Here is a 24,506-nt window from a genome sequence, read left to right on the forward strand (position 1 = left end):
GATATCTTAAGTATCTTATTTGTCCAACTGCTCATTTTCATATAAGTCTTGTAAGTTTGTTACATTGAATTGGGGACAAATATTTGTTATGCCGTGTGAATGGGCCAGAGGCCGTATGACATATGAATGAATGGGCCAGAGGTCGTATGACATATGAATGAATAGGCCAGAGGCCGTATGACATATGAATGAATGGGCCAGAGGCCGTACGACATGAATGAATGGGCTAGAGGCCGTACGACATGAATGAATGGGCCAGAGGCCATACGACATGAATGAGTGGGCCGAAGGCCGTATGACGTGAATGAATGGGCCAAAAGGCATTTGACACGAACGATTGGGCCAAAAGCCATCGGACAGGAACGATTGGGCCAAAGGCCGTCGGGTACGAGTTAATTGGGCCCGAGGCCGTTTGACACATCCGGAACTTTAGTCGAGTAATACATTAAATAGAAACATGAATTGGGCCTAAGGCCGTCTGAAGTAACTGTTTCAAAGATTGTTCATGTATCTTCCTTATTTGATATTGTTCACTGGGCTTTCACTCACGCTCATTCATGTTTATGTAGGTGAGCCAAGGGACGCCCAAACCCATCCTCGGTGAAATATGTGAGAAACAGTCAAGGTTTTAGAGAGTCAGCCCAAACGTCTCACGCACAAGACTTGTCTTCGCCTCTTTTGTTCTTTTGATATGGTTTTGTTATATTGGCGAAAACATGGAATTACTTTTGTATATAAACTTTGGGTTTGACCGACTTAGACTTAATGATCCAGTATGTACAGAACTTTATGTTGTTACTTATTTTGATGTGAGTTAATATGGACTGTTATGATGTGCCATGTAAACACAGCTCTATGGACAATTTGTAAGTTTGCTTCCGTCTGGCCCCTTTACTCTGATGAGTTATGTTTGGTTTGGTTTGAGGTCGTAGGTAATCCCTTGATTACTGGCCGGTTATGTCCTTAACCCATAGGGGCGGGTTCGGGTCATGACAATATGTCATCGTTCATGCATTATAAGTTTCTTTAATTTGGGGCACAATGATCGTGATTATAAGTTTGTTAACTTTTGTTTCACAGACTGTGTGCTTGATGGGAGTTATTGAGAAATACAAGGAATTGGCCAAGTACAATCTGAGGCAACTATCATCCAAACCATAGTGCCTTCCACACTTTTTTGGGTATTATTATAATTGGGAGTTGCTTTGTAGTTTGTGTCAGATGTTATCAAATCGTTGTTAGGTTCACTACAACAAAATGCACCTTCGGCGACCAAAATTGGAGACTAAACAAAATTTAGTCGCCAAAAGTTGTAGAATTAGTGACCAAAAAATTTTTTTGTCGGCAAAAGTAAAATATTTAGCTACTAAATTTTTTTAGTCGGGGTATATTGGTTATTGGCGACTAAAAAGAAATTAGTAACTAAAAATGCTAGTAGTGGCGACAAAAAAGAAATTTAGTCACCGTATATTAAGTTTTGGCTACTAAAACCGTTTAGTCGCCGAATGAAAAATAAATAATTATTTTTTACCTTTGGCGACCAAAATTTTGGTAGCCAAAAGTTTATTTTTAGCGACAAAAAAGAAATTTTGTCGTCGTATATTGAGTTTTGGCTACTAAAACCATTTAGTCGCCGAATGAAAAATAAAAAAAAAAAATTTACCTTTGGCGACCAAAATTTTGGTAGCCAAAAGTTCAATTTCAGTGACACAAAAGAAATTTAGTCGCCATATATTGAGTTTTGACTACTAAGACCGTTCAGCCGCCGAATGGAAAATAAAAAATTATTTTTTACCTTTAGCAACTAAACTTTTGGTCGCCAAAAGTTTATTTTCAGCAACAAAAAAGAATTTTAGTTGCCAAAGAAATAAAATTTTTGAAGGGAGACATTTCAAATATTTTGGAGGGATTTATAAAATACTTTTAGCGACTAAACAATTTTAGTCACCAATAACCATCTATATAAAATATCTCACTCTTCTTTCTCATCCTCTCTTTGTCTACCCAATCCAAACCAAACCCACCTTTTCTCTCCCAAATTTTCTTTGCTAAACACCTCATTTCAAATCACATCTTTGAATCTATCTGCTTCTACGATCTTCTGTGTTCACATCTACACATACATACATCCACATTGAGAAGCTAATTTCCCGTCAAAAATCTCAAGTATGAGAACCAAAGCCAGCAACCAAAACAGGTTCATGCGATTCATTATGATACCAATTAGGGTTTTGGGCAAAGCCAGAGACTTCTACGTTTGAATCATTACGAAGTGTGACCAAAGGGTTAGCTATGGCGGCGCGATAGGCATTCAATCGGGACCGATCCACAACTTGCCGAAAAGCTTCAGCGTGAGCTCTTCGTCGAGATCATCGTCTGCGGACAATGATGATCTGAGAGAGCTGATTAGGGTTGTATTGACGAGGAGATTGGGAGTTGATATGGATATGGATATGCAGAGGCGGTAGATGATGCGGTCCATGGCGGCGGCGGCGGGGGTGCCAAGGAGCTGTAGTGTTGGGATGGGGAAGATTGATGAAGAGGCCTTGTGAGTTGTTATGGCTTTTCCATTTTGAGGTCTTTGGAATGACTTATTTGATGTGTAGAATATGTGTAAAAACTCAGAATTAGGGCTAATTGTGTTAGTTTGAATCCTCTCCTAATTCCAACTCCTTATTCAGGTGAGACACACTTAATCCACCTTCTCTATGCGTGAACCTTTCGATTGATTACGATGATTTTGTTCTATGTTCTGAACTCTAGGTTAAGTAAAACTTTGTAATCTATGAATTCTCTAAATGTTTTGTATAGTTTGGTAACAGGTCTCAATCTAAACCCCGCTCATCTTGTTCTACCTGATGAATTATTTGTCAACATTGCCAAGTCAATTGTTGTTGAGGTTAACCAAGCTTTGGGGTTTCTTCAAGATTTGGCATGTAGAGGAAATATTAAGCAGTTTCTAGCTATATGTCTGAATAGATCAATTTTCTTTATTTTCTTCGCTTTTTCCTGTCATGCATATGCTTGAAAACCATTTGATTTGACCTCTAACCTATTTGGATATTTTTGAAATTTGCTACTCCAAATTCTGGAACCTATGAAGCACGGGTACTCCAAAAATAGTGTCGTACATGCACCGGGTACTTACCGGGTGCGGGTACGCGTACCGGGTATGGCAAAAACCAGTTCGGTACGTCTGTCTCAGTTGGGTACGTCATGGGTACGGCTCGGGTACGGCATGGGTACACCTTCAGTACGTTTTGGGTACGTCAGGGGCAGAAATCAAATTTTTTGAAAAATTGAGGGGTACCGGAGCAATATTAAGAAAAAAAATTTTAAAAAAAAAGAAAAAATGTGTATACCGTATACGAATGCCCTAATCTCATCACTGTTTTGCATCTCATCGAAGCAAAGAGAGAGGCGACTTCGACCATCTTCATTTTCCTCTTCTGCGACTTCGAACAGTGATCGACTTCGACCCTCACCCTCATCTTCAACCCTCACCCTCGTCTGCGACTTCGAAACAGATCGACTTCGACCCTCACTCACCCTCGTCTTCGACTTCGACCCAGAGATTCGACCCTCGTCTTCGACTTCGACGCAGAGATCAGATCACCCTCCTCATCACTATTTTGCCCTAATCTCCTCTTCAACACAGAGATCAGAGGTATACGTATATCTCTGAATATTTTTTTTTTTTTTTCTTGTTTCGTCTTTAGTTATTATTATTAATACTGAAAATGCTAATAAATATTAGAGATGAAAATGCTAATAATCATAAATGGTAATCATAAATATTATTATTAGTTATTAATAATAAAAAATTACTTCATCTTTATTTATTATTTTTTTTTCTTGTTTCTTCTTTAGTTATTAATACTGAAAATGCTAATAAATATTAATAATAAATATTAGAGATGAAAATGCTAATAATCATAAATGGTAATAATCATAAATATTATTATTAGTTATTAATAATAAAAAATTTGAGATGAAAATGCTAATAATCAAAAAAAATAGTTATTCCTGAAAAAACAGTTTATGCTTATAGGATGTAATAAGCAGTTTAGTTAAATTAGATGTATAAGCTTTTCACCACAGTTTATGCTTATAAAACAGTTTAGTTAATAATCAAAAATATTATTTTTTATGCCTATAGGAAAATGAGTTCATCAAGCAGTTTAGGTTCATCTGCTGCAAGTGCTTCTGCTCCTTCCATTGATCAATCTGGAGATGAAAATGCTCCTCTTTGGGGCTATGTTACAAAATTAGTTAAAATGGGAGAAGGAGGAAGTGGTAATACAAAATTTAAGTGTAATTTTTGTAACATTGAGTACCAAGGGTCATATTCTAGAGTTAGAGCCCATTTGTTGCTACTTACTGGCCATGGAATTAGAGTGTGTGCAACTGTGAAGAATAAGAGTGATCTTCTTTCTGAAATTCGAAAGGTAGATCAAGAAGCTGAAAAACGAAAAAAAATGGCAAAGCCAAAAAATGTTCCTTTACCACCTCCATCTTCTCAAATTAGTGCTAGCCACGACAGTGTAGAAGATGTTGGAACATTTAGAATGGAAGGTTATGCACCAAGAAAGAGAAAAGCAATTGGGAGTAGTCCTTTAGATAGGGCATTCAATCAAAGTGCTAAAGAGCATTTACATTCTTTAATTGCCCGTATGTTCTATTCAGCCAGTTTGCCTTTCCATTTGGCTAGGAATCCATACTTTGTGGATGCTTTTCAATATGCTGCTGAGAATCAAATTGTTGGGTATGTCCCTCCTGGATATAATTTGTTGAGGACTACCTTACTTCAAAAAGAAAGGGCAAATATTGAAAGGTTATTGGAACCAACTAAGAAGTCATGGGATAAGAAGGGGTTGAGTATAGTATCTGATGGATGAACTGATGCACAAAGGAGGCCTCTCATTAATTTTATGGCAGCATGTAATTGTGGAGCTATGTTTATAAAAGCTGTTAATTGTGAGGGTGAGACCAAGGACAAGTATCATATTGCCAAACTAATTAGTGAAGTGATTGATGAAGTGGCTCCTAATAATGTAATTCAGGTAATTACTGATAATGCTCTAGTTTGTAGCGCAGCTGGATCAATTATCCAAGGTAATTATCCAAAGATCTTTTGGACACCTTGTGTAGTTCACACTCTTAATCTTGCTCTTAAGAACATTTGTGCTACGAAGGAAGTTGGAGTTGCTGCATATGCTTATGATAAATGCCATTGGATCACTACTGTGATTGATGATGTAATGTTTGTGAAAAATTTCATCATGAATCATTCTATGAGATTAGCTATTTTAATGAGTTTGTACCTTTGAAGCTACTTTCTGTTGCAGATACACGCTTTGCATCTGCAATTGTTATGCTAAAAAGGTTTAAACGTATATATCATGGTCTCCAAACAATGGTCATAAGTGACAAATGGGCTTCTTACAAGGAAGATGATGTTGGGAAAGCAGCTGTTGTAAAGGAAAAGTTGTTTGATGTTTGGTGGGATAAGATTGAATATATGCTCTCATTCACATTGCCTATTTATGAGATGCTTAGATTTTGTGACACTGATAAGCCATGTCTACATTTGGTTTATGAGATGTGGGATTCAATGATTGAACGGGTGAAGGCATCCATCTATAGGTGAAAAATCTAGAAATCCCCTAGATGTTGATTTGTGATTATGTATCAATTTTAAGCAGAATATAACAATCCCAATCAAACACTCAAGACAAAGAAACACAACGATTTAACGTGGAAAAAACCACAATTGGACACCTCCAACTGTGATCAAAAAACCACGGGCAACAGCCACAAGAACAATCCACTAAGAAGATTAAAAAGGAATTACACAGGTATACTCTCAATTACCTAGCGAATCCATGCCTAATTGAACCAACCTCTATGTGCCTCTTCCAACCCGTCTTCACCTCGGAATTGTCTTTACAATGAGCCACTCCGGAATCCACCAAAGCTTCAGGCTCGAATTCTTCAGAATCCACCGAAGAACAACTCTCTCTTTTGTAGAACAAAACACAACCTTTGATGTACTCTCTTTAAACCATGAGTTGAATACTCAATAAAAACATCAAAGAAAACTAGCAAAATCTCTCCAGATATAAACCTTAAGATCCAAAAATAAGATCTGGAGAAGTCCCCCTAGTGTTGGGAGAAAACCAACTATTTATAGAAAACCAAAGCAATCCTAATTTCAGAAGAAAACCAACTCTTTAATCAAATCTGGAAATCTGGGATCGCGCGGTCCGCTCGAGCGTGGGTCTTCCCGCTCGAGCGGAGACTTCAAATTCTGTGATTTCATACAGGCTCCACGCTCGAGCGTCGGTTTTGCCGCTCGAGCGGCGAATCACACCATCCAGTACTTTTTCAGGCGACTGCAGAGATGCTGAGAGCTTCCAATCCCCGCTCGAGCGTCCCTTTCCCCGCTCGAGCGGGAAGGCCAAAACTGGAAAAACTGGAAAAATATAACATGATCGGACAGGCAACTTTGAATGCATTTTTGCATTTTGCTTCGGGCCGCGAGCTGACTGGGCAGCTCGACCCCCGTAATAATCAGCGAAGTGGCAATCTTGAAAATATTTGTATCACAAACTTCTCTGAAAGGCTCAATTCGGGTTGGATTCGCATCTAAACACTCATAGCCTCACTGAAATAAATGTGCGAAAATAAATACAACTGAAAGGAGTTTTGTCAAACGGGATTGTCAAGAAATAAAACCTAACAATAGGCGTAAAGGGAAGTCAGAAAATGAAGAGTCATCCTTTTATTCTGTAGTGCATCAAATATTAGTGGAAAGGTGGACAAAAAGTAGCACACCTCTTCATTGCCTTGCTCATTCCTTGAATCCAAGATATAATTCACATTTGACTCATGAATCCAAGGTTTATACTTTAATTTTTTTCATTGCATAATTTACTTATTATTTTTTTCTAATTATGAAATCTAGGTATTATAGTGGGATGTGGCTTCATGAAAATCCTATTCGTGTTCCTCCTCACAAAGATGTTGAAATTTCTGAGATGAGAATCAAGTGTTTTAAGAGATACTTTCCTGATTCAGATGAGAGAAGGGTTGTTAATACAGAGTATGCGAAGTTTTCAGGTTGTTTGGAAAGTTTTAGTGACTCTGACTCAATATGTGATAGAGGAGTAATGGAACCAGTGGTTTGGTGGTTGGCACATGGCTCTTCTGCACTTATGCTCCAATCGTTGGCAGTGAAATTACTTAGCCAACCATGTTCCTCATCATGTTGTGAAAGGAATTGGAGCACCTACTCTTTCATTCACTCTATGAGGAGGAATAAAATGACACCACAATAGTGCGAGGATTTGGTTTTTGTGCACTCCAATATTCATCTCTTATCAAGGAGGAGTCAACTATACACAAAAGGAGAGACCACGTTATGGGACGTTGGGGGAGATGCATTTGATTTATTGGAGGGTTCTGGTTTCCTTGAAATTGCAAATCTTTCACTTGATGAGCCAGAGATGGAAGCTATTTTATTCAATGATGAAGTTGATGGAAGTGAACTTTGAAGTGTCAAGTTTAGATATATAGGGCTTTCTTTTGTTTTTTTTCCTTTGTTTGTGTTATGGACTGAATTGGCCTTGTTTTTCTTTTGGTGTTGGTTGTTTTTCCTTTGTTTGGATTATGGACTGAATTGGTGTTGGTTATGTTATGTTGAATTCAAATATATTAATATTTGTCTTTTAACTTTATAGTTCTCTTTTTAGTTTTGATATTTAACTTCAATTTGTACGTTGGATCTTTTAACTATAATTATAAAAAAATAAAAAAATATCGGCGTACCGCAGCCGTACCCGTACCCTACTTTTTTGGGGTTTTGCCGTATTGTCGTACCCGTACCGTACTCGTACCTGCACCCATGCTTCATAGTCTGGAACACTACACATGAGGATGCTTGGTTAAAACATGGAATTATTTACCATCAATTTTTCCCTTTACTATCATAGTTTATTCTTCAAATCTGGTCTCTTCTCAACTTCTTACAACTGTATATGTAGTCTGGAAAGCCCTGTTTATGTCGTTTGGTAGATTTTTCTTCTCTTTCATTTCCAAAATTTAATACTAATCATGCAAATTTATTTGCTTTAAACTATTTATCTCAGCTTAAAATTTATTTACCAAACTTGTAGTGTTTTCATGATGTTAAGATATCAATGTTATGTTTATAATTACAAGACTGTCATCTTTAAATAACTGAATTGACCTTGGGAAATTCCTCCAGGTTTTACTAAGCTTGTGGGCTGCTGCTGTGATTGGAAATTGGTGCAACTTTTTGACTATCCTGTATATTGGTAAGACATCATGTTATTTTCTGTGAAATTAGTTTGCAATAAAATAAGCTCTAGACTGGTTACTAGATGTGCACTCGATAGCATGCTTAAGCATTGCAACTAGTTGGTGAAACCCTTAGAAAATTTTGTTTATGTTATGGGGGATGGGATCAAATTGGGGGGGGGGGGGGGGGGGGGGGGGGGGAAATTGTGTTTAAATAATTCAGCAGGCTTCATCAAGATGGTTTGAACCTTGTTCAAGTTTACGCATAAACTTTCATGTGTTAAGTTGTGATTCATTGTTATAGAAGCTTAGATGAACAATAGGTCAAATCTGGTGACGGTCCTTTAAGTTGTTTTGTTTTCATGATAAAAATAGGAGATTATAGTCTAAAACCTTGCTTGTTTTTCTGCATTTTTCTTTTGTTGTCTTGGGTATGACATTTCTTAGATGCTGTTATTATTTAACTACCATTGAGCTATTATGTAGTACCAAACATGGCATTAACCATTATGGTTTATTTATTTATTAATTTATTTTGTTTTTGGCTTGTTAGGTTTTGTTGCATTTCACACACTACCAGTTCTATATGAGAGGTATGAAGACCAAGTCGGCGGCTTTGTATAAAGTGTACTCGACCAGCTTTAGCACCAATATCGAAAGCTGGATGTCGGTGTCCTCAGCAAAATTCCCAAAGGAAAGCTTGATAAAGGAAAGAAGCATGAGTAGATAATTGTTATTTTTTTATGCAGATACATACCCTATACAACCTGGATAAATCTCCAACAAATTCAGTTTGTGGGTTTGAGCTACAAATAGTTATTTTTCTATGTTATGTGCAAAAATATTAAAGACTATGATTTCTTGTGCTAAAAGCAGCATGTTGTCCCTATTATTCCTAATAATTTCTCAAATGCAGTATTCTGGTATCTTATTCTTTGGGTAGGCTTGAATTTGGTTATTGAATGGTTGAGAATTGAATGAATGAATGGATGAATAATTTTGTATATGCACAGGTTATAGGTGACTCAAAAAATATTACAAAACAAATTATAAAAACTAAATGAGACATTTTGGTGACTAAACAAATATCATAGGTTGGTTTTTGGCCACTAAAATTTTAGTCGCCAATTGTTAAAAAGTGAACTTTTTGGCTACTAAACTCTTAACCACCAATTGTAAAAAACAAACTTTTGACTACTAAATTTTTAGTCATCAATTCTCAAAAAGTGAAACTTTTGGCTACCAAATAGTTAGTCGCCAAACATACATGCTCAATTGGCTGTTAAATAATTTAGTCGCTAAAAGTAAAAAATATATATATTTAATTATTTTTGAAAAATATATGGCGACTAAAGTTTTAGTCACCAATAGGTCACTTTTGGCTACCAAAAAAATTTTAGTCGCCGACTGTCTTTTCTGATGAACTATTGGCGACCAAACTAGCGAATAATATATTGGTCGCCAAAGGTAATTGGCGACTAAAATTTTGGTCGCCAAAAGTGAAATTTCTTGTAGTGGTTAAAGATTTTGATGAAAATCAAAAGATGAATGAAAGATCTTGGACCAGAGAGATGAGTTGTTTTCTTTTAAATTGTTTAATAACATGCTTATCATTCTAAAAGTTTAATGTAGTATAGCTATGTTTTTACTACCCCTATTAATTCTACTCCTAGAGGCTTTGTTAAGCTATTTGAGTAAGCAGTATTTCGAGTGAGAGGAGCTATAAATTGTTGGAGTTGTTTTTTTCTTTTAGCCTATTTTCCTATGAACTCAATACTCCATTTAACACTGTTATTCTTTATTGAGCTGAGTGTTCACTGTGGATTGAGTGATTTAGTTGTCCTATATTGTGAGTTTGCTACAAACAGTGTTATATTGGTTCTTAATGCTATATTTCATTTGTGTGCTCTTATGATTCTAGGTCAGCTTGATCTCTGTTGGGACATGAAGATATATGCATATGGTCTACATATTATCCAGGTTGACGCTAGAGTGTATGGAGGAATGGATGGAATTTTGTTGGCTGGACTTTATTTTGGTTAGGATTCGGTTTTGTGGTCTTTTGAACTTGTTCATTATCCCTGTTCCTTTGTATATATGGATGTTGATCAGGTTATTCGGATCAAATCTTTTAGTTGCTTATCTGTTTAGGCTTTAGCCCTGTTTAGTTGTAGTAGGTCCTAGGGTATGCCCTGGGAAACTTGTAAATTTTCTTGTTTTATTTTATGACTTATTCACTCAAAAAAAAAAAAAACTCTTCGATAGCTAGTTGCTCGTATGATATTAGGTGAATATTTTTATCTGATTGTAATTCTGATCATATTTCAGAATCAAGAGAGAGAACAAAAAAAAATAGGTGGCGCTTTTTAAAAAATGCCATCAAATGACATCATGATAATGCGTTAGTCTGTGACAGAAATGAAAGCGGACGTCAAAGATTTTATGGCATTTTAAAAAACACCGTCTAATAGTTTTAGCGATGGTTTTCGAACGTTGTAAAGCTATTATGGCGGCCGTATGAACGATGAAAATTTTAAACATTGCTGTAACATTTTATGACGTTTTTCAAGTTTTTAGCAGCGTTTTAAAAATGCCGCTAAAACTCAAAATTTCCTGCAGTGTTTCTAACAGGACTTTTCAATTTCTTATTATTTTGCATTGTTATATTATATATGTCAGGCCCAATTTGCATTCAGCCTATATGCGAAGATGGGCCCATACTGAATTGGTATTTAAGAAGTTCAGCCCAAGTTTGGTGTGACAACTAAAAAAATAAGTTATTTATGCAAAATTATCAGCCAGTCCTATCTGTTATGATTATTACCCAATAAACCTTTGAGTGAGATTTTAATGGATCTATTAGTTTCAAAAATCATACTTTTGCATTTGAAATCATTAAAAAGTAGAGAATTTGCTGTGAAAATTGCAGATTAACAAATTAGGTTGTAAGGTTAAAATTGAAAACATAGCTCTATTAATTTAAAGTAAGACTTGTTGAACATGTTTTATTAGTAGGATTATAGCATATAATTGAAATTGTTAGTCCATGGACTCACGATCCCATATTTGATGCAAATTTTATTAATCAGATTACATGTACAACGGACATTCAATCCAACGAAATTGACAAATTTTTAATATTAAGAGAGATTAAGAATCATAATTTTAAGTATAAAAGTAAAAGAAAAAAATGATTATCTCACTAATTTAATTGAATTACTAATCTTACACTATTTCATGAAATTATTAATTTTTTTACTATTAATTTCATTAATCAAGGCGGTTTGGTATAAAGTCCGGTCTATCATACCAGCACATAAGTCTCCATTAGCCTGGAAGGAAATATGGTTTGGCTCATATTGTTATTGGGATCGGTGGTCCAACATGCCCTATTTGTGAAAGGTAGAGGTCGGCTCTCACCCTTTTTCCCCCTCTCTCTACATGATCATTTTAAGGGTTACAATGGTCTTTTGCATGAAATTGGGTAGAAATTTTTTTTTTTTAAATGTGGATAAAATATAAATAAAATGTAATTATATTTCGCTCATATTTTTTTTTTTTTAATTTTTATCCAAATTCGTAATCCAAACACAACATTAAAGTAATACTATAATGAAAATATTTTTTAAACATTTATCTATGATCTTCTTTTGCGTTCAACGATTCAATATTTTAAATAATAGAAATTATATGATGTAAATACAATTATCATTAACCTATAAATATAATATGATATAAATACAATGATATGACAAAATTTAAATTTAAAAAAATTACAAAGACGATGGTTAAGTTATTAAGACTAGCTGTTGGTCCTCCCATTTTGGATTTGAACCATCAAGTGGCCCCTTTAATTTATTCATGCCGTACAAGGTGAGCTAGATTGGTTTATAATGCAAATCAAACCAAAAATGACTCCTTGAGTTGTCGGCAAACTTATAATTATATTTTAATGTTAAAATATACCCGATTGACAACTGTTAAAAAAGGTCCAAAACACTGCCGAGCAAACTTCTTGTGCAGCAGGACCTCCAATCCTAAAATCATAGACCAAATCCTATAGTGCATTCACTTATTTTAATAATCAAAACTGAATCACATATTAAAAATATTAAATTAAATCAAATCGTACAATTCATTGCTGAATTAATTTATAATTATTTTAATTTTATTTTCTATGTGACCAAACAATCCCTCTCCTTCTCTCTCTTTATCTCTCTATTTATTTCCTTTGGGCTTGTTTGATTAACATGATTAATAGTGAAAGAATTAATAATTTCATAAATTAATATAAGATTAGTTATCCAATTAAATTAATGAGATAACAATTTATTCTATTCATTTTTTTTTCTTTCATATTAGAAATTATGATCCCTAACCCAACCCCTTTCAACATTAAAAATTTGCTAATTTTGTCAAATTGAAAGTCTGACGTATATGTAATCCGATTAATAAAATTAACATTCAAATTAATGAGATAATCATTTTTTATTTTAATTTCTTTTCTAAAAAAAATTACCAATATATTATATTTTACTATTAAGATTCCTCATGAGTCTAATCAAATTTCATTGTGAATAATTAAGTCTTTTTCTTCATAACTTATTCCCAAAAAGTTTGCTTCTTCTTAATGGTTTGTTATTCCAAATCTACCCTTATAATTAAATATAAATAAAAAAAAATTGTATAAACAAATTTAATTTACTTTAAAAATTATATTTTTAATTGTAAAAATTAAACAAATTATATTGAACAATATTGTAAACAAGAATTTGATCAAAGGTTTTGGCATAAGATTCATCAGTTTATTTTGTCTCGTATTATGAAAATATGTGGTAAATAATTCAAAAGGCCTAATTTTACTAATATTACATTGAAATAGGGAAATAATACCATAGCAAATCCAGATACTTTTCAAAGGGTGAGGTAAAATGAATTTATGCCTACGTTTTTATTTAATAGAATGTGCATATTTTTAAAATTTCAAAAAGATTTCCTTTCTAATTAAGGTAAACTTGGAACAAAACATATTACAGTGGAGAAATAAATTTTTTTGGAAACAAGTTATCAAAAATAGGATTTAATTGCTGATATCAAAATTTGATAGGATTTTCAATAATATTGTATTAATTATTGTTGGTTTCCTATGAGTGCATGGATGGGATTGAGACTTGTTGAGTATAGATGATCCAAGGCATATTTTCTTTCCTATCTTCATGTCTATCTGTATTTTGGAGTTAACAAAAATAGCCACATAATCCCATCACCTTATCTTTCTACTATCCATCCAAACACCAAACAAAAAAACAAAAGAATCCAACCAACCACTTGCAACCCTACTAAGAAACAAAAGTGCGAGTTTGTATTTTTCTCCTTCAAAATGTGACATATCAAAGGGAAAAAACAACAAATCTAACACACACACACACACACACTTCCTTATTACATAATAGACTTATAACAAAACTCAAATACATAGATCATCAACTTAAACACACAACCCAACTAAAAATCACTTCATAACATCATCAAACCAAGTACTCCTCTCAAATCCATCTCTTGGCAACTCTAACCTTCAATCCATGCTTCATGTAGAGAATGATAGAAGCATTAGGAACCACGGGGTGACCTTCCACAACTCTAACATTGTAGTTATGGATTATTGCAGCCGAAACCGCCTTCATTTGAGTGAAAGCAACTTCTTTCCCCAAACAAGTCCTCGGTCCCGCATTGAACGCGAAGAACTTGTAAGATGGCTCATGTTTGATTGTTCCTCGGTCAGATATCCATCGCTCTGGCTTGAACTCCAAGCAATCCTCTCCCCACACAAATTCCATCCTCCCCATCGCATACAAAGAGAAAATTATTCTCATTTTCGGGTGAACACGGTGCCCCGTGGGCAGTGTGTCCACGTGAGTGGGCTCTTTGTGTTGGATTGGAACTGGTGGGTAAAGCCTCAATGACTCACACAATGCAGCATGCAAATAAACCAACTTGCTTAGCTCTTTTGCCTCAAAAAGCCGCCATTTCTCAGTTTCTCCTTCAGGTATAACCGATTTAAGCTCTTCTCTGATCTTTTCTTCAACAGTTGGATGCTGCGAAACAAGCCAAATAAACCATGTCAGAGCCGAACTAGTCGTGTCTCGCCCTGCAAGCATGAGATTCAAAACAGTGTCCCTCAAGAACTTATCATCGCGCTTTAAATTGAAGGTGTCATCTTCAATCAAGTATGATGTTAGCAAGTCCACAGCTTCTTCTTCTTCTTCTTCTCCCTCTTTTAACTCGGCTTTTTTGTTCATTTCTTCTCTCTTCATCGATACATATTTATTGATAACGCGATCTAAGGTTTTCCAAGCTTCGCTTAATTTCTTCTCGTGTCCGATCCCTAGCCAACTTTGGATCCTCCACACGGTTTCAGGCACAACGTGCCTCATAAGCAAGGCTTCTTCGGCGTCATCCATGGCTTTCGCAAAGGGCACATCGGGAAATTCAATTGAAAGACAACCCGGGTCATAACTAGTTATCAAAATACAAGTAGTATCAAATGTGAACCTTTGAAATAAATCTTGCAAGTCCACAATCAGGCCTTGTTCGGACACACGGTTAAGAACCAGGATCAACCCCGTCTCCACTTTTCCCCGACTAGTCTTGACTAAAAACCGATAGAATCGCTGGTGGTTGATCAACATGCGGGCGAGCTTTCTCTGATTCTTCCACAGATCTGCGTCGGAGTTGAAAATCCCATCTCCCAAAACATCAAACATTTTCAAGAACTCGGGTCCTTTAGGGAAATTAGGGAAATTGGAACTCATGATGTGGTGCACGTTAGCAGGATCAACTGTGCCTAGCATGTCCATGTTAGCAAACCAAGGGCCTTTTAGCAAAAAAGTACCCCCAGTTCGCCCTAGGATTTCGGTACACATTTCATGAACCCGGTTCACATGGCGGAGCATGCTCGGCATCATGCCAAGAACCGGCCAGTTCCGGGGCAAGTCATTGTTGTCACCAAAGATATACAAGATAATGAAGAAGATGAATGCTAAGAGGATTTCGAAATAGCCTAGTGAGACCATTTTTGAGCTTTTGTGTGAAAAGCTTTTTCTTTCTTTTGTTTTTTTTGTAATTTTTTTAGATGGGATTTGTGTGAAAAGCTTGGAATGGGCTTGCACGTTTTATATAGGTAGATAAAACTCCTGTAATGCCGGATTAGATCCTTATAATCTCACAAATAAGTAAATTACTTAAATTAATTAAAATCCTCTTGCTCATATAAGTTATGCTTTAAACAAATAAAATTTATTTACAGGTAGAGATGATAGAGCTCATTTAATCCAATTAATAAACAAAAATTCTCACCAATCCACTTTGTGGATTAGACAGTGATGTTTGGATTTGTAAGGTCTACCACATATCTCAAATTAATTATCGGAATCATTTATTTTTTTAAGGGAAAAGTTAGGGATCATGAAAATTTTGTCATGAAAATGATCATGAAAAATTTATGATCCTTGAATTACCTTAAGAGAAATGTTAGAGATCATGAAAATTTTGTCATGAAAGGGATCATGAAAAATTTGTGACCCTTAGATTACCTTGATTAGTGTGTGGTGCTTTATTGTAAGTGTAATCCAAAGATCACAAATCTTTCATGACCATTTTCATAAAAAACTTTTCATGATACCTAGCATTGCTATTACCTTAATTAGTGTGTGGTGCTTTATTCTAAGTGTAATCCAAGGGTCACAAAGCTTTCATGATTATTTTCATAAAAGATTTTTCATGATACCTACCATTGTTGTTTTTTTAAACCACAATGTATAAACTATCTATATAACAAATCATGTCAAATCAATAACCATAACTAAGTTAATTTATTACATTTGTCTTCCAAAAAATAGATAATTTTATTTTCAAATAATATTTATCATTTTTTTTTTTGTTGCAAATAAATATAAACTATTTTTTTCATGAATAAGCTAAATATTATAATTTAAAAAATAAACTACTTGAATTATTGAAATTGACCCATAATAAATGCCAAGAGCTCCAACATCCCCACCCATACTAAGCTTGTCCAAAAATCATGGTCAAATTTATGTACAATACAGTGCATTTAGTTATCATTTTCCTTTTAAAAAATAAGAAGTTGAATCCTTTTGAATTAAATCTTTTTTTATATGGAAATGCCCAGTTTTAATATTAAAGCTCCACAAAGAGCTTTCTGGTTTTGTCAAAATTAACTATAACGTTAACATTGATTTTCTTTTCATTTTGGGTAAATAGTATTACTATTTTATTAGTATTATTATGGTGTTTTGTTTGGATTTATTTCAAATTTAAATATGAATTTCACCGTTATATTCGGATTCGTGAGACTCATTACGGTTTCCATTATAATGATATTAATCATTCATTCTGTAAGATCTTTCGTATATGTCATCTATGAAAAAAATTAGATCAATTTGATAATCGTAATTTTTTTTATTTTACTTTATCATATTTTTGTCTAAAAAAAATAGATGACAAGTGTATTTTTTAAAAATAAATTATTCATCTTTTGGAGACAATGGCAAAAATGAAAAAGTTGCAGTTATGGAATGAACCTACTATTCAGTGTGAATGACTTATTATTCAATCTCAGTCATGTGAGGGTCTACCTGTGAGTGTGGCAATGTTACTTGCTTGTAGGTGCTTGGCTGCTTTTCTTTTTCCTTTCTTGTTTTTGTTTTGCCTGGGCTTGGTTGGTTCCTCACCTTGCTGGGTTAGAGCTAGCATATAATTGAGTTTTTTTCTCGGTGCCAATTTAGTTGAGGTCGTCTTAGTTATGATACTTTTTGTTTTTTCCTATTTTATTGATGCTTGCAATGTATTTTGTACTTCCCTTTTATCAATGAAGTTACCTTTTTTGTTGATCCAAAAAAAAAAACATTGGATGAACCTACTTTTTTTTTTTTTCCATTGATGGTATACATGGAAGACCTGACTAAATGAATAATTCGAATCATTGAAATAAAACTCGTGATGAACATAATAGTAAGTTGAGATTTGAACTTAAATTATAAAATTACATCAAACTTATATTATTTTCTTTAATAATAGTTAAATTAATAGAATATAATTTAATGCCAAAATCATTTACTATTGGCATTAATTTATTGTTGCCAAACTTATCCCTAGGCTGCCCTGCTTTTTATGGGTCTAAGGCAAACTCATAAATGCTATCTTAAAAAACAAAAATTTTAAATTTTGCTTGTATATATATAAACACTAAAAGTGATAAGTTAAACAATTTATTTTATTTTATTTTTTTTTTTTTTGGGGGTAGGTGTATATTATTTTCTTTAATAATAGTTAAAATTAATAGAATATAATTTAATGCCAAAATCATTTACTATTGGCATTAATTTATTGTTGCCAACCTTATCCCTATGGGTCTGAGGCAAACTCATAAATAGTATCTTAAAAAAAAAAATTAGAATATAATTTAATGCCAAAATCATTTACTATTGGCATTAATTTATTGTTGCCAACCTTATCCGTATGGGTCTAAGGCAAACTCATAAATAATATCTTAAAAAACAAAAATTTTAAATTTTGCTTGTATATATATAAACACTAAAAGTGATAAACTAAACAAATTTTGGGGGGGATAGTTAAAATTAATAGAATATAATTTAATGCCAAAATCATTTACTATTGGCATTAATTTATTGTTGCCAAACTTATCCCTATGGGTTTAAGGCAAACTCATAAATTGTATCTTAAAAAACAAAAATTTTAAATTTTGCTTGTATGTATATAAACACTAAAAGTGATAACTAAACAAGATTTTTTTTTTTTTTTTTTGGGGGGAGGGGGGGGTCTTTAATAATAGTTAAAATTAATAGAATATGATTTAATGCCAAAATCATTTACTATTGACATTAATTTATTGTTGCCAAACTTATCCCTAGGCTGGCCTGATTTTTATGGGTCTAAGGCAAACTCATAAGTAGTATCTTAAAAAACAAAAATTTTAAATTTTGCTTGTATATATATAAACACTAAAAGTGATAAACTAAACAAAATTGGGGTGGTTTGGTTTTAATAAATTTTTTTTTTCTTTTTTTGAAATGTAACTCTTATGTCTATTAATTTGTTTTTCTCAGAAGAGATAAAGAGTGATCACTTTTAGATAGAAAAGAGAAATGGTTGAAACCGAATAATAAAAGTAAATAAGTTACTTTAATTAGTAAAGGAAAAAAGAGTTACAAAATGAAAAATAACTCAAAAACTATACGCAAATCAAACCAAAATTTTATGAAAAATATCTAATAGGAATTAAATATTAGTAACATTCTTTATAAGAAAAATCATTTATTATAGAAGATAGAAAAATTACAATAATTTATTATAGAAAATAGAAAAATTAAATATAAATTAACAGAGTACAGATAAGATATTTGTCAAAGTATAAGTGAAAACTACACCCTTTGGACACAATTATCACTTGCACTTCGTTAATTTGAAAATTAAAATTAACTTTATTGTTTTCTTTATTTATATAATTAGTTTAGGAGGGCTATGAATTCAATTACAACCATAAATTTAGAGACTTATTATTTCCACTCTACTTATTTATAACAATAATGTTAGAGGGTCACAATTTTTGTGGTCACAATGGCTCAAAACTGTCAAAACGACGTCGTTTTTGCATATTTTACACCCAAAACGACATCGTTTTGACAATTTTAAACTATTATGATTACAAAAATTGTGACCCTCAAACATTTCCCTCTTTATAAATACACTCCGAGAATTGTCCTTAAAGTGTTTTAACATTATTCATTGACATGACATAACATAACACACATTGACAATTCACATTGCAGATGACTCCTAATAATTGGAGTGTACGATGTGTACTAATGGTATTTCTTGATAAATGTAAATGTAAAATATTAGAGCATGATAGATTATTTAAATTTTATCTTCAAATATTATTAAAAATTTATTTTTTATTTTAAGAATTATTTTTTTTATTTATTTTTCCCAACAGACTCCTTATTATTTTATTATTCTATTAACAAATTCCTTATTTTTTCTCTATTTTATTAAAATAAATTTTTAATTATAAATTTAAAACAATAAAAATCATAAATGTGTACTGCAGGCCCTAAACAAAAAATAAAAAATAAAAAAATAAAAAATAATAATAATAATTATAAGGGTCACTATAGCAATTCTTATTTTAGAGAAGTGTTTAAGGAATCTAATGGAAGGATATAAAGAGCCACTAATTCCTTAAAATAGGTAAGGATGAAATTCAAATATTCTATTAGGATGCTCTCAGTATAATTTTTATTACACACCCTTTAAACTTTTAACATATGTCCTATGATGCACGTTAATAATATCATGAAAAATGTTTGGGGGCCCTAATTCTGTGGCTCAAATGTGGCTCAAATGGCCAAAACGACGTCGTTTTGGCCATTTTGATGTTGTTTTGTACTCAAAACGACGTCGTTTTGGCCATTTGAGCCACATTTGAGCCACAGAATTTGGGCCCTCTACCATTGCTCTAATATCATTTATAAAATAAGAATAAAGCTAAGTGTACAAAAATGATTAAGAAAATCAATTATAGATAAGACACAAACGGCAAATCTCAATTCAATCACCAACAAAACTGGAAGGGTGATTTAGTGATCTAATTGTGTTTGTGGCAAAGCGCATATAACAAATAGAGTGAGAATAACATTATGCTAAATTTATAACCACTTAAGGCAATCATTAATTGAATATTTATTCTAATAATTAATTCATATTAAATGTCAATATTACACATGTTATAAAAGAATTTGGGGGCAATTACACACACAAAAATAAAAAACACCTAAGAGTTTGACCCTTGTAACAAAATAAATACTAAATTTTTAATTTTTAATTTTTAATTTTATCAATTTAAATCTGAATTTTTTACAAACAATGCTACATATACTAAAATTCTTATTAAAAATCTTACTAAAAGTATGTGTTTAAACATTATTTGATTTTTAAATCTCATTACTTTTTTTGACAATCAATCATATTTGGGCACTTGCATTTTCAGTAAGATTTTTAATAAAAGTGTTAGTATTCATAGAATTATTTAATTTTTATTTATTTTCAATCTAAACCATTTATATATTTATGTTAAATAAAACTGATTAAAAATATTTTAATCATTAAACTCAATAAAAAATTGTATTTTAGACATTTTATATACATTTACTTTGAATTTAATGACTATAATATCATTTTCCCTTTGATTTTACTTAACGAAAGTAAGATAATGGTTTAGATTGAAAATAAATCAAAATATAAAGATTTAAATTAATAAAATTAAAAATTTATAATTTATTTTGTTACATGGATCAAACTCTGAATTTTTTTGTAATTTCTCCAAAGAACTTTATTTTTTTACATCGACAAAATGGGAAATTTATCTATATGCTATATATATAAAGTAAAGGTTGGGCTTGTCCTGAAGCATTTTCTTCTCTTTATATCAAGTGGATTTCTTATTTCTCTCTTTTTTTTGAAAAAAAATTAAAAAGAGAAAAGAGAAGAGAGTGAAACTTGAACCTAAAACTTTATGTTACCACTTATTAACACAATATGCAATAAATTTTTTATTTTATTTTTATTTATTTAAATTATACACACGGATATTAGTTGATAATAATGAAAACGTTACATCAACAAATAAAAAGAAGAAAAACGCAAAAAACAGTGCAAAGGTATTCCTTAAAATGGGATACCCTTGAAAGATTGATTTTTATAAAATTCTATCCCATAAAAAAATTATAATCACTCTTTGTTTGGTTTATAATTTTCAATAACAGTTTTTTAAGTTTTCAATTCATATTTTTGCATTTTTAGTGTTTTTTAAAAAATATTTTAATCATTTTTTTAGATCCACTTAATTTTGATATACTTAAAAAGTATAAACTTGTACAAAAATATATTAAAAAATTTATAGAATACAATAAAACATAAAAATGTACTAAATATTTATATTTTTTGTATTTGGTGAATTTTTTTAAAAAAAATTATAACTATTATACTTTTTAAGTGTATATAGATTAGATGGATCTAAAAAAAAAATTACAAATTTGCATAAAAAATTTCTATAAAAAAAAAAAGAAAAAAAAACTCAATTTTTAAAAAAATAGTGTAAACCAAACAAGGTGATATACCATATTATTTAAAATTTTATTCACTTAATATCTTAAGAATAGTCATTAATCAGACACATTATAAAATTGAAAAAATTAGTAAAACTTCTCTTTCCAACTTTGTGTAGTAGGAGAGGCTTAAGATATTTTTTTTTATTAGCTAAGGTCTCTTAATATTTTCACAGAGAAAAGAGAAATGTTGCTGGACTCAGAGAAATTTTACTTGACTCAAATAAATTTCTCTAATTTTACAAAAAAAATTCAAAATTTCTCCAATATGATCACAGAGGAATTTCAAAATTCTCTGTGAAATCAAAGAAATTTCTCTGAGTCAGGTAAACTTTCTCTCAGCCGAATTTTCTCTGTAAAAATGTTGAGAGACCTCCGTTTGGGAAGTGGGTTGGTTTTTTGGCTTTTTTGGCTTTTTTGGCTATATTAGCCTGGGCTTAAAAGCTTGGTTTGGGAAGGGCTTTTTGGCTTTTTGGCTTTTTTGAGTTTTTTTGTGAGAGAAGAATGTAATGATTATGGGTTGGATGTGATGTTTTGTTTGTTATGGCTAAAATAGCCTATTTTGTTTTTTGTGGCTAAAATAGCCAAAAAAGCCCAAGAACCAACTTGCCAAACAGAGGCTACTGTAAAAATATTATATGTCATTTATCTTATAAAATCTTAATATCAAAAATCTTTAAAAAATTCTCTATAAAATTACCTGAGTCCTTCACATCTTGTTGAAGGCTTAAAAGAACATGAAGTGTTAAAGGTCTTTTGTGACTGTCTTTTTATTATTTGCGAAGACTTGTAACGACTGCAAAAAGTACTTTTTTTAGTAGTGGTTGGACCGTATATATTGAAATATATATATATATATATATATATATCAAACTGGTTTGGTGGGAAAAAAAATACTCATAATTTTCATATAATTTTTCTTTTCGAAGGACGGGCGGGCGGGCGGACAGACAGAAATAATTTTTTAAACTTTTAAATATATCTTTCTTATATTTATTTTTAACAAATTAGTTTTAAATTAAAAAAAATGAGGAAACAAGTTTTAAAAGATTTTTGATATCACTAACACTTAAAACATAGAATTAAGGGAGATTTACGTGTAAGTCATAATAGGTGAAGTTATTATCTAATAGGTAATATAATAATTAATGGTATTTTTTATCAAACACTATTAAAAAAAGTCATTAATTGTTAATTTTTAGCAACAGTTTAAAAATTATCACAAAAAATGTCACTAATTATAAATTTTAGCAACAGTTCTAAAAAATCATCACAAAAAAGTGATACTAATTTTTAACTTTCAGTGACAGTTTGAAAATTTTGTCATAAAAAAATGTTACTAATTGTAAGTTTTAATGAAAATTTATAAAAACCATGACAAAAAAAGTCACTAATTGTTAATTGGGCGAATTACACTAACAATCCCTATAGTTTGAGCCTTGTGTCACTTTGATCCCTGACTTTTCAATTGTGATACATTTTGACCTTGAATTTTGAATCTTGTTCCAAATAAGGACAATTAAAGATATTATTGCTCAATTTCAAAGGCAAAGTCGTCAATTTGATAAAAATAAATATCAAAAATATATTTTTGAATTTTTAAAAAATATTTCTACCCACTGAAGATAAAATTATGTAAAATTGATAAATTATTTATTTATTTATTTATTTATTTATTTTACCAAATTAATTTTTATTATGTATTTGGATGATGATCATGTAATGGGTGGTTATTTTTATTTTCATTAAATTAGTTTCTATTTTTTCAAAAGTTAAATATAGCGACAACTTTGATATTATTATTAAACTAATCCATTAAATCAAAAAATCCAAAACTAAAAAGATTTCATATATTAAATATATCGATTACACATTAAAAGCCTAACAACCACCTATTACATGATCATCATCTAAACACATAATAAAAATTAATTTCATAAAAAATAAATAAATAAATAAATAAATGTCTAAAAGATTTATCAATTTTACAAAATTTTATCTTTGGTGGGTAGAAATTATTTTTAGAAATTCAAAAATATTTTTTTGACTTTCATTTTTGTCAAATTAATTTATATTTTATCAAATTGACAATTTTGTCCTTAAAATTGAGTAATGGTATCTTCAATTGTCCTTATTTGGAACACAATTAAAATCAGGATCAAATATGTTACAATTGAAAAGTCAGGGACCAAAGTGACACGAGTCTCAAACTATAGAGACTGTTAGTAGGGGTCTTCGCAGATCGGTTTTGTGCGGTTTGCGGTTCGGTTTTGACCTGCCCGCATCTATACGGTTTGGGAAAAGTCAACCCGCAACCGCCCGCAGTGCGGTTTGCGGTTTGTGCGGATAGGGTTTGTAGATGTGTAGGCGGTTTGCAATTTACACTTTTTTCTTTAAAAATTAATTTTTAAGTTTTTTTTTCCAATCGAGTTTAGGCATTAGATTCATTTTATATATTTGTGATCATTTGACAACAATTTTCTGATAAGTTTACAAATAAAAATTGAATATCACTAGTATTTTTGCATGAAAAAAATGTATATCAATGCATTAAAGGTTATACTCAATTAGAATTGTCAGTTCAGTAATCAATAATCAAACTAGAAGCTTCATCGACTACCAGAAGGAAAATTTTATTAGAGAAAAGTAGATGAGTCATCATTGAAAATCATATAAGAAACCAAGTTTATGACTTGACAATTTTACGACATTAAGAAAGTTAAGAAATACTTAAAAATAAGGATCCTAATGTCATAGAGAACAAAATGGTACTCCTGTTAAAGTTACAAAATTGGTATATAAAAAAATAATAATTAAAGTGCGGGCAATTTTGCGGGTTGCGGGTTTAACCTGGGATCCGTCTGCAACTCGCAAATTTATCATATTTCAAATCGCATCCGCCCGGATTATGTTTGCGAAACCGCCCATTTATATGCTGGTTGGGCAGTTTAAGCGGTTCGGATAAACCGTTGCCCA

At 31.8% G+C, this 24,506-nt stretch overlaps 2 protein-coding genes across 2 annotated transcripts; one reads left to right on the forward strand and one right to left on the reverse strand.

Annotated features, from left to right (window-relative positions):
- The first annotated feature begins 1,969 nt into the window (after window positions 1–1,969).
- Window positions 1,970–9,253, forward strand: LOC145800071 (reticulon-like protein B8). Its single transcript, XM_082889729.1, is given in 4 exon segments — window positions 1,970–2,955; window positions 7,183–7,192; window positions 8,270–8,339; window positions 8,876–9,253. Coding segments are annotated over 4 exon segments (423 nt in total). The 5' UTR covers window positions 1,970–2,785; the 3' UTR covers window positions 9,049–9,253.
- A 4,411-nt stretch (window positions 9,254–13,664) lies between these two features.
- Window positions 13,665–15,611, reverse strand: LOC114292263 (alkane hydroxylase MAH1). Its single transcript, XM_028236175.2, has one exon. It carries the CDS (start codon window positions 15,393–15,395, stop codon window positions 13,869–13,871), a length of 1,527 nt encoding a protein of 508 aa, XP_028091976.2. The 5' UTR covers window positions 15,396–15,611; the 3' UTR covers window positions 13,665–13,868.
- Between the last annotated feature and the right edge of the window lie 8,895 nt (window positions 15,612–24,506).

Source organism: Camellia sinensis, chromosome 1 (genome assembly GCF_055761805.1).
Source record: "Camellia sinensis isolate YWXY chromosome 1, ASM5576180v1, whole genome shotgun sequence".
In the NCBI taxonomy this organism is placed as follows: Eukaryota; Viridiplantae; Streptophyta; class Magnoliopsida; order Ericales; family Theaceae; genus Camellia; species Camellia sinensis.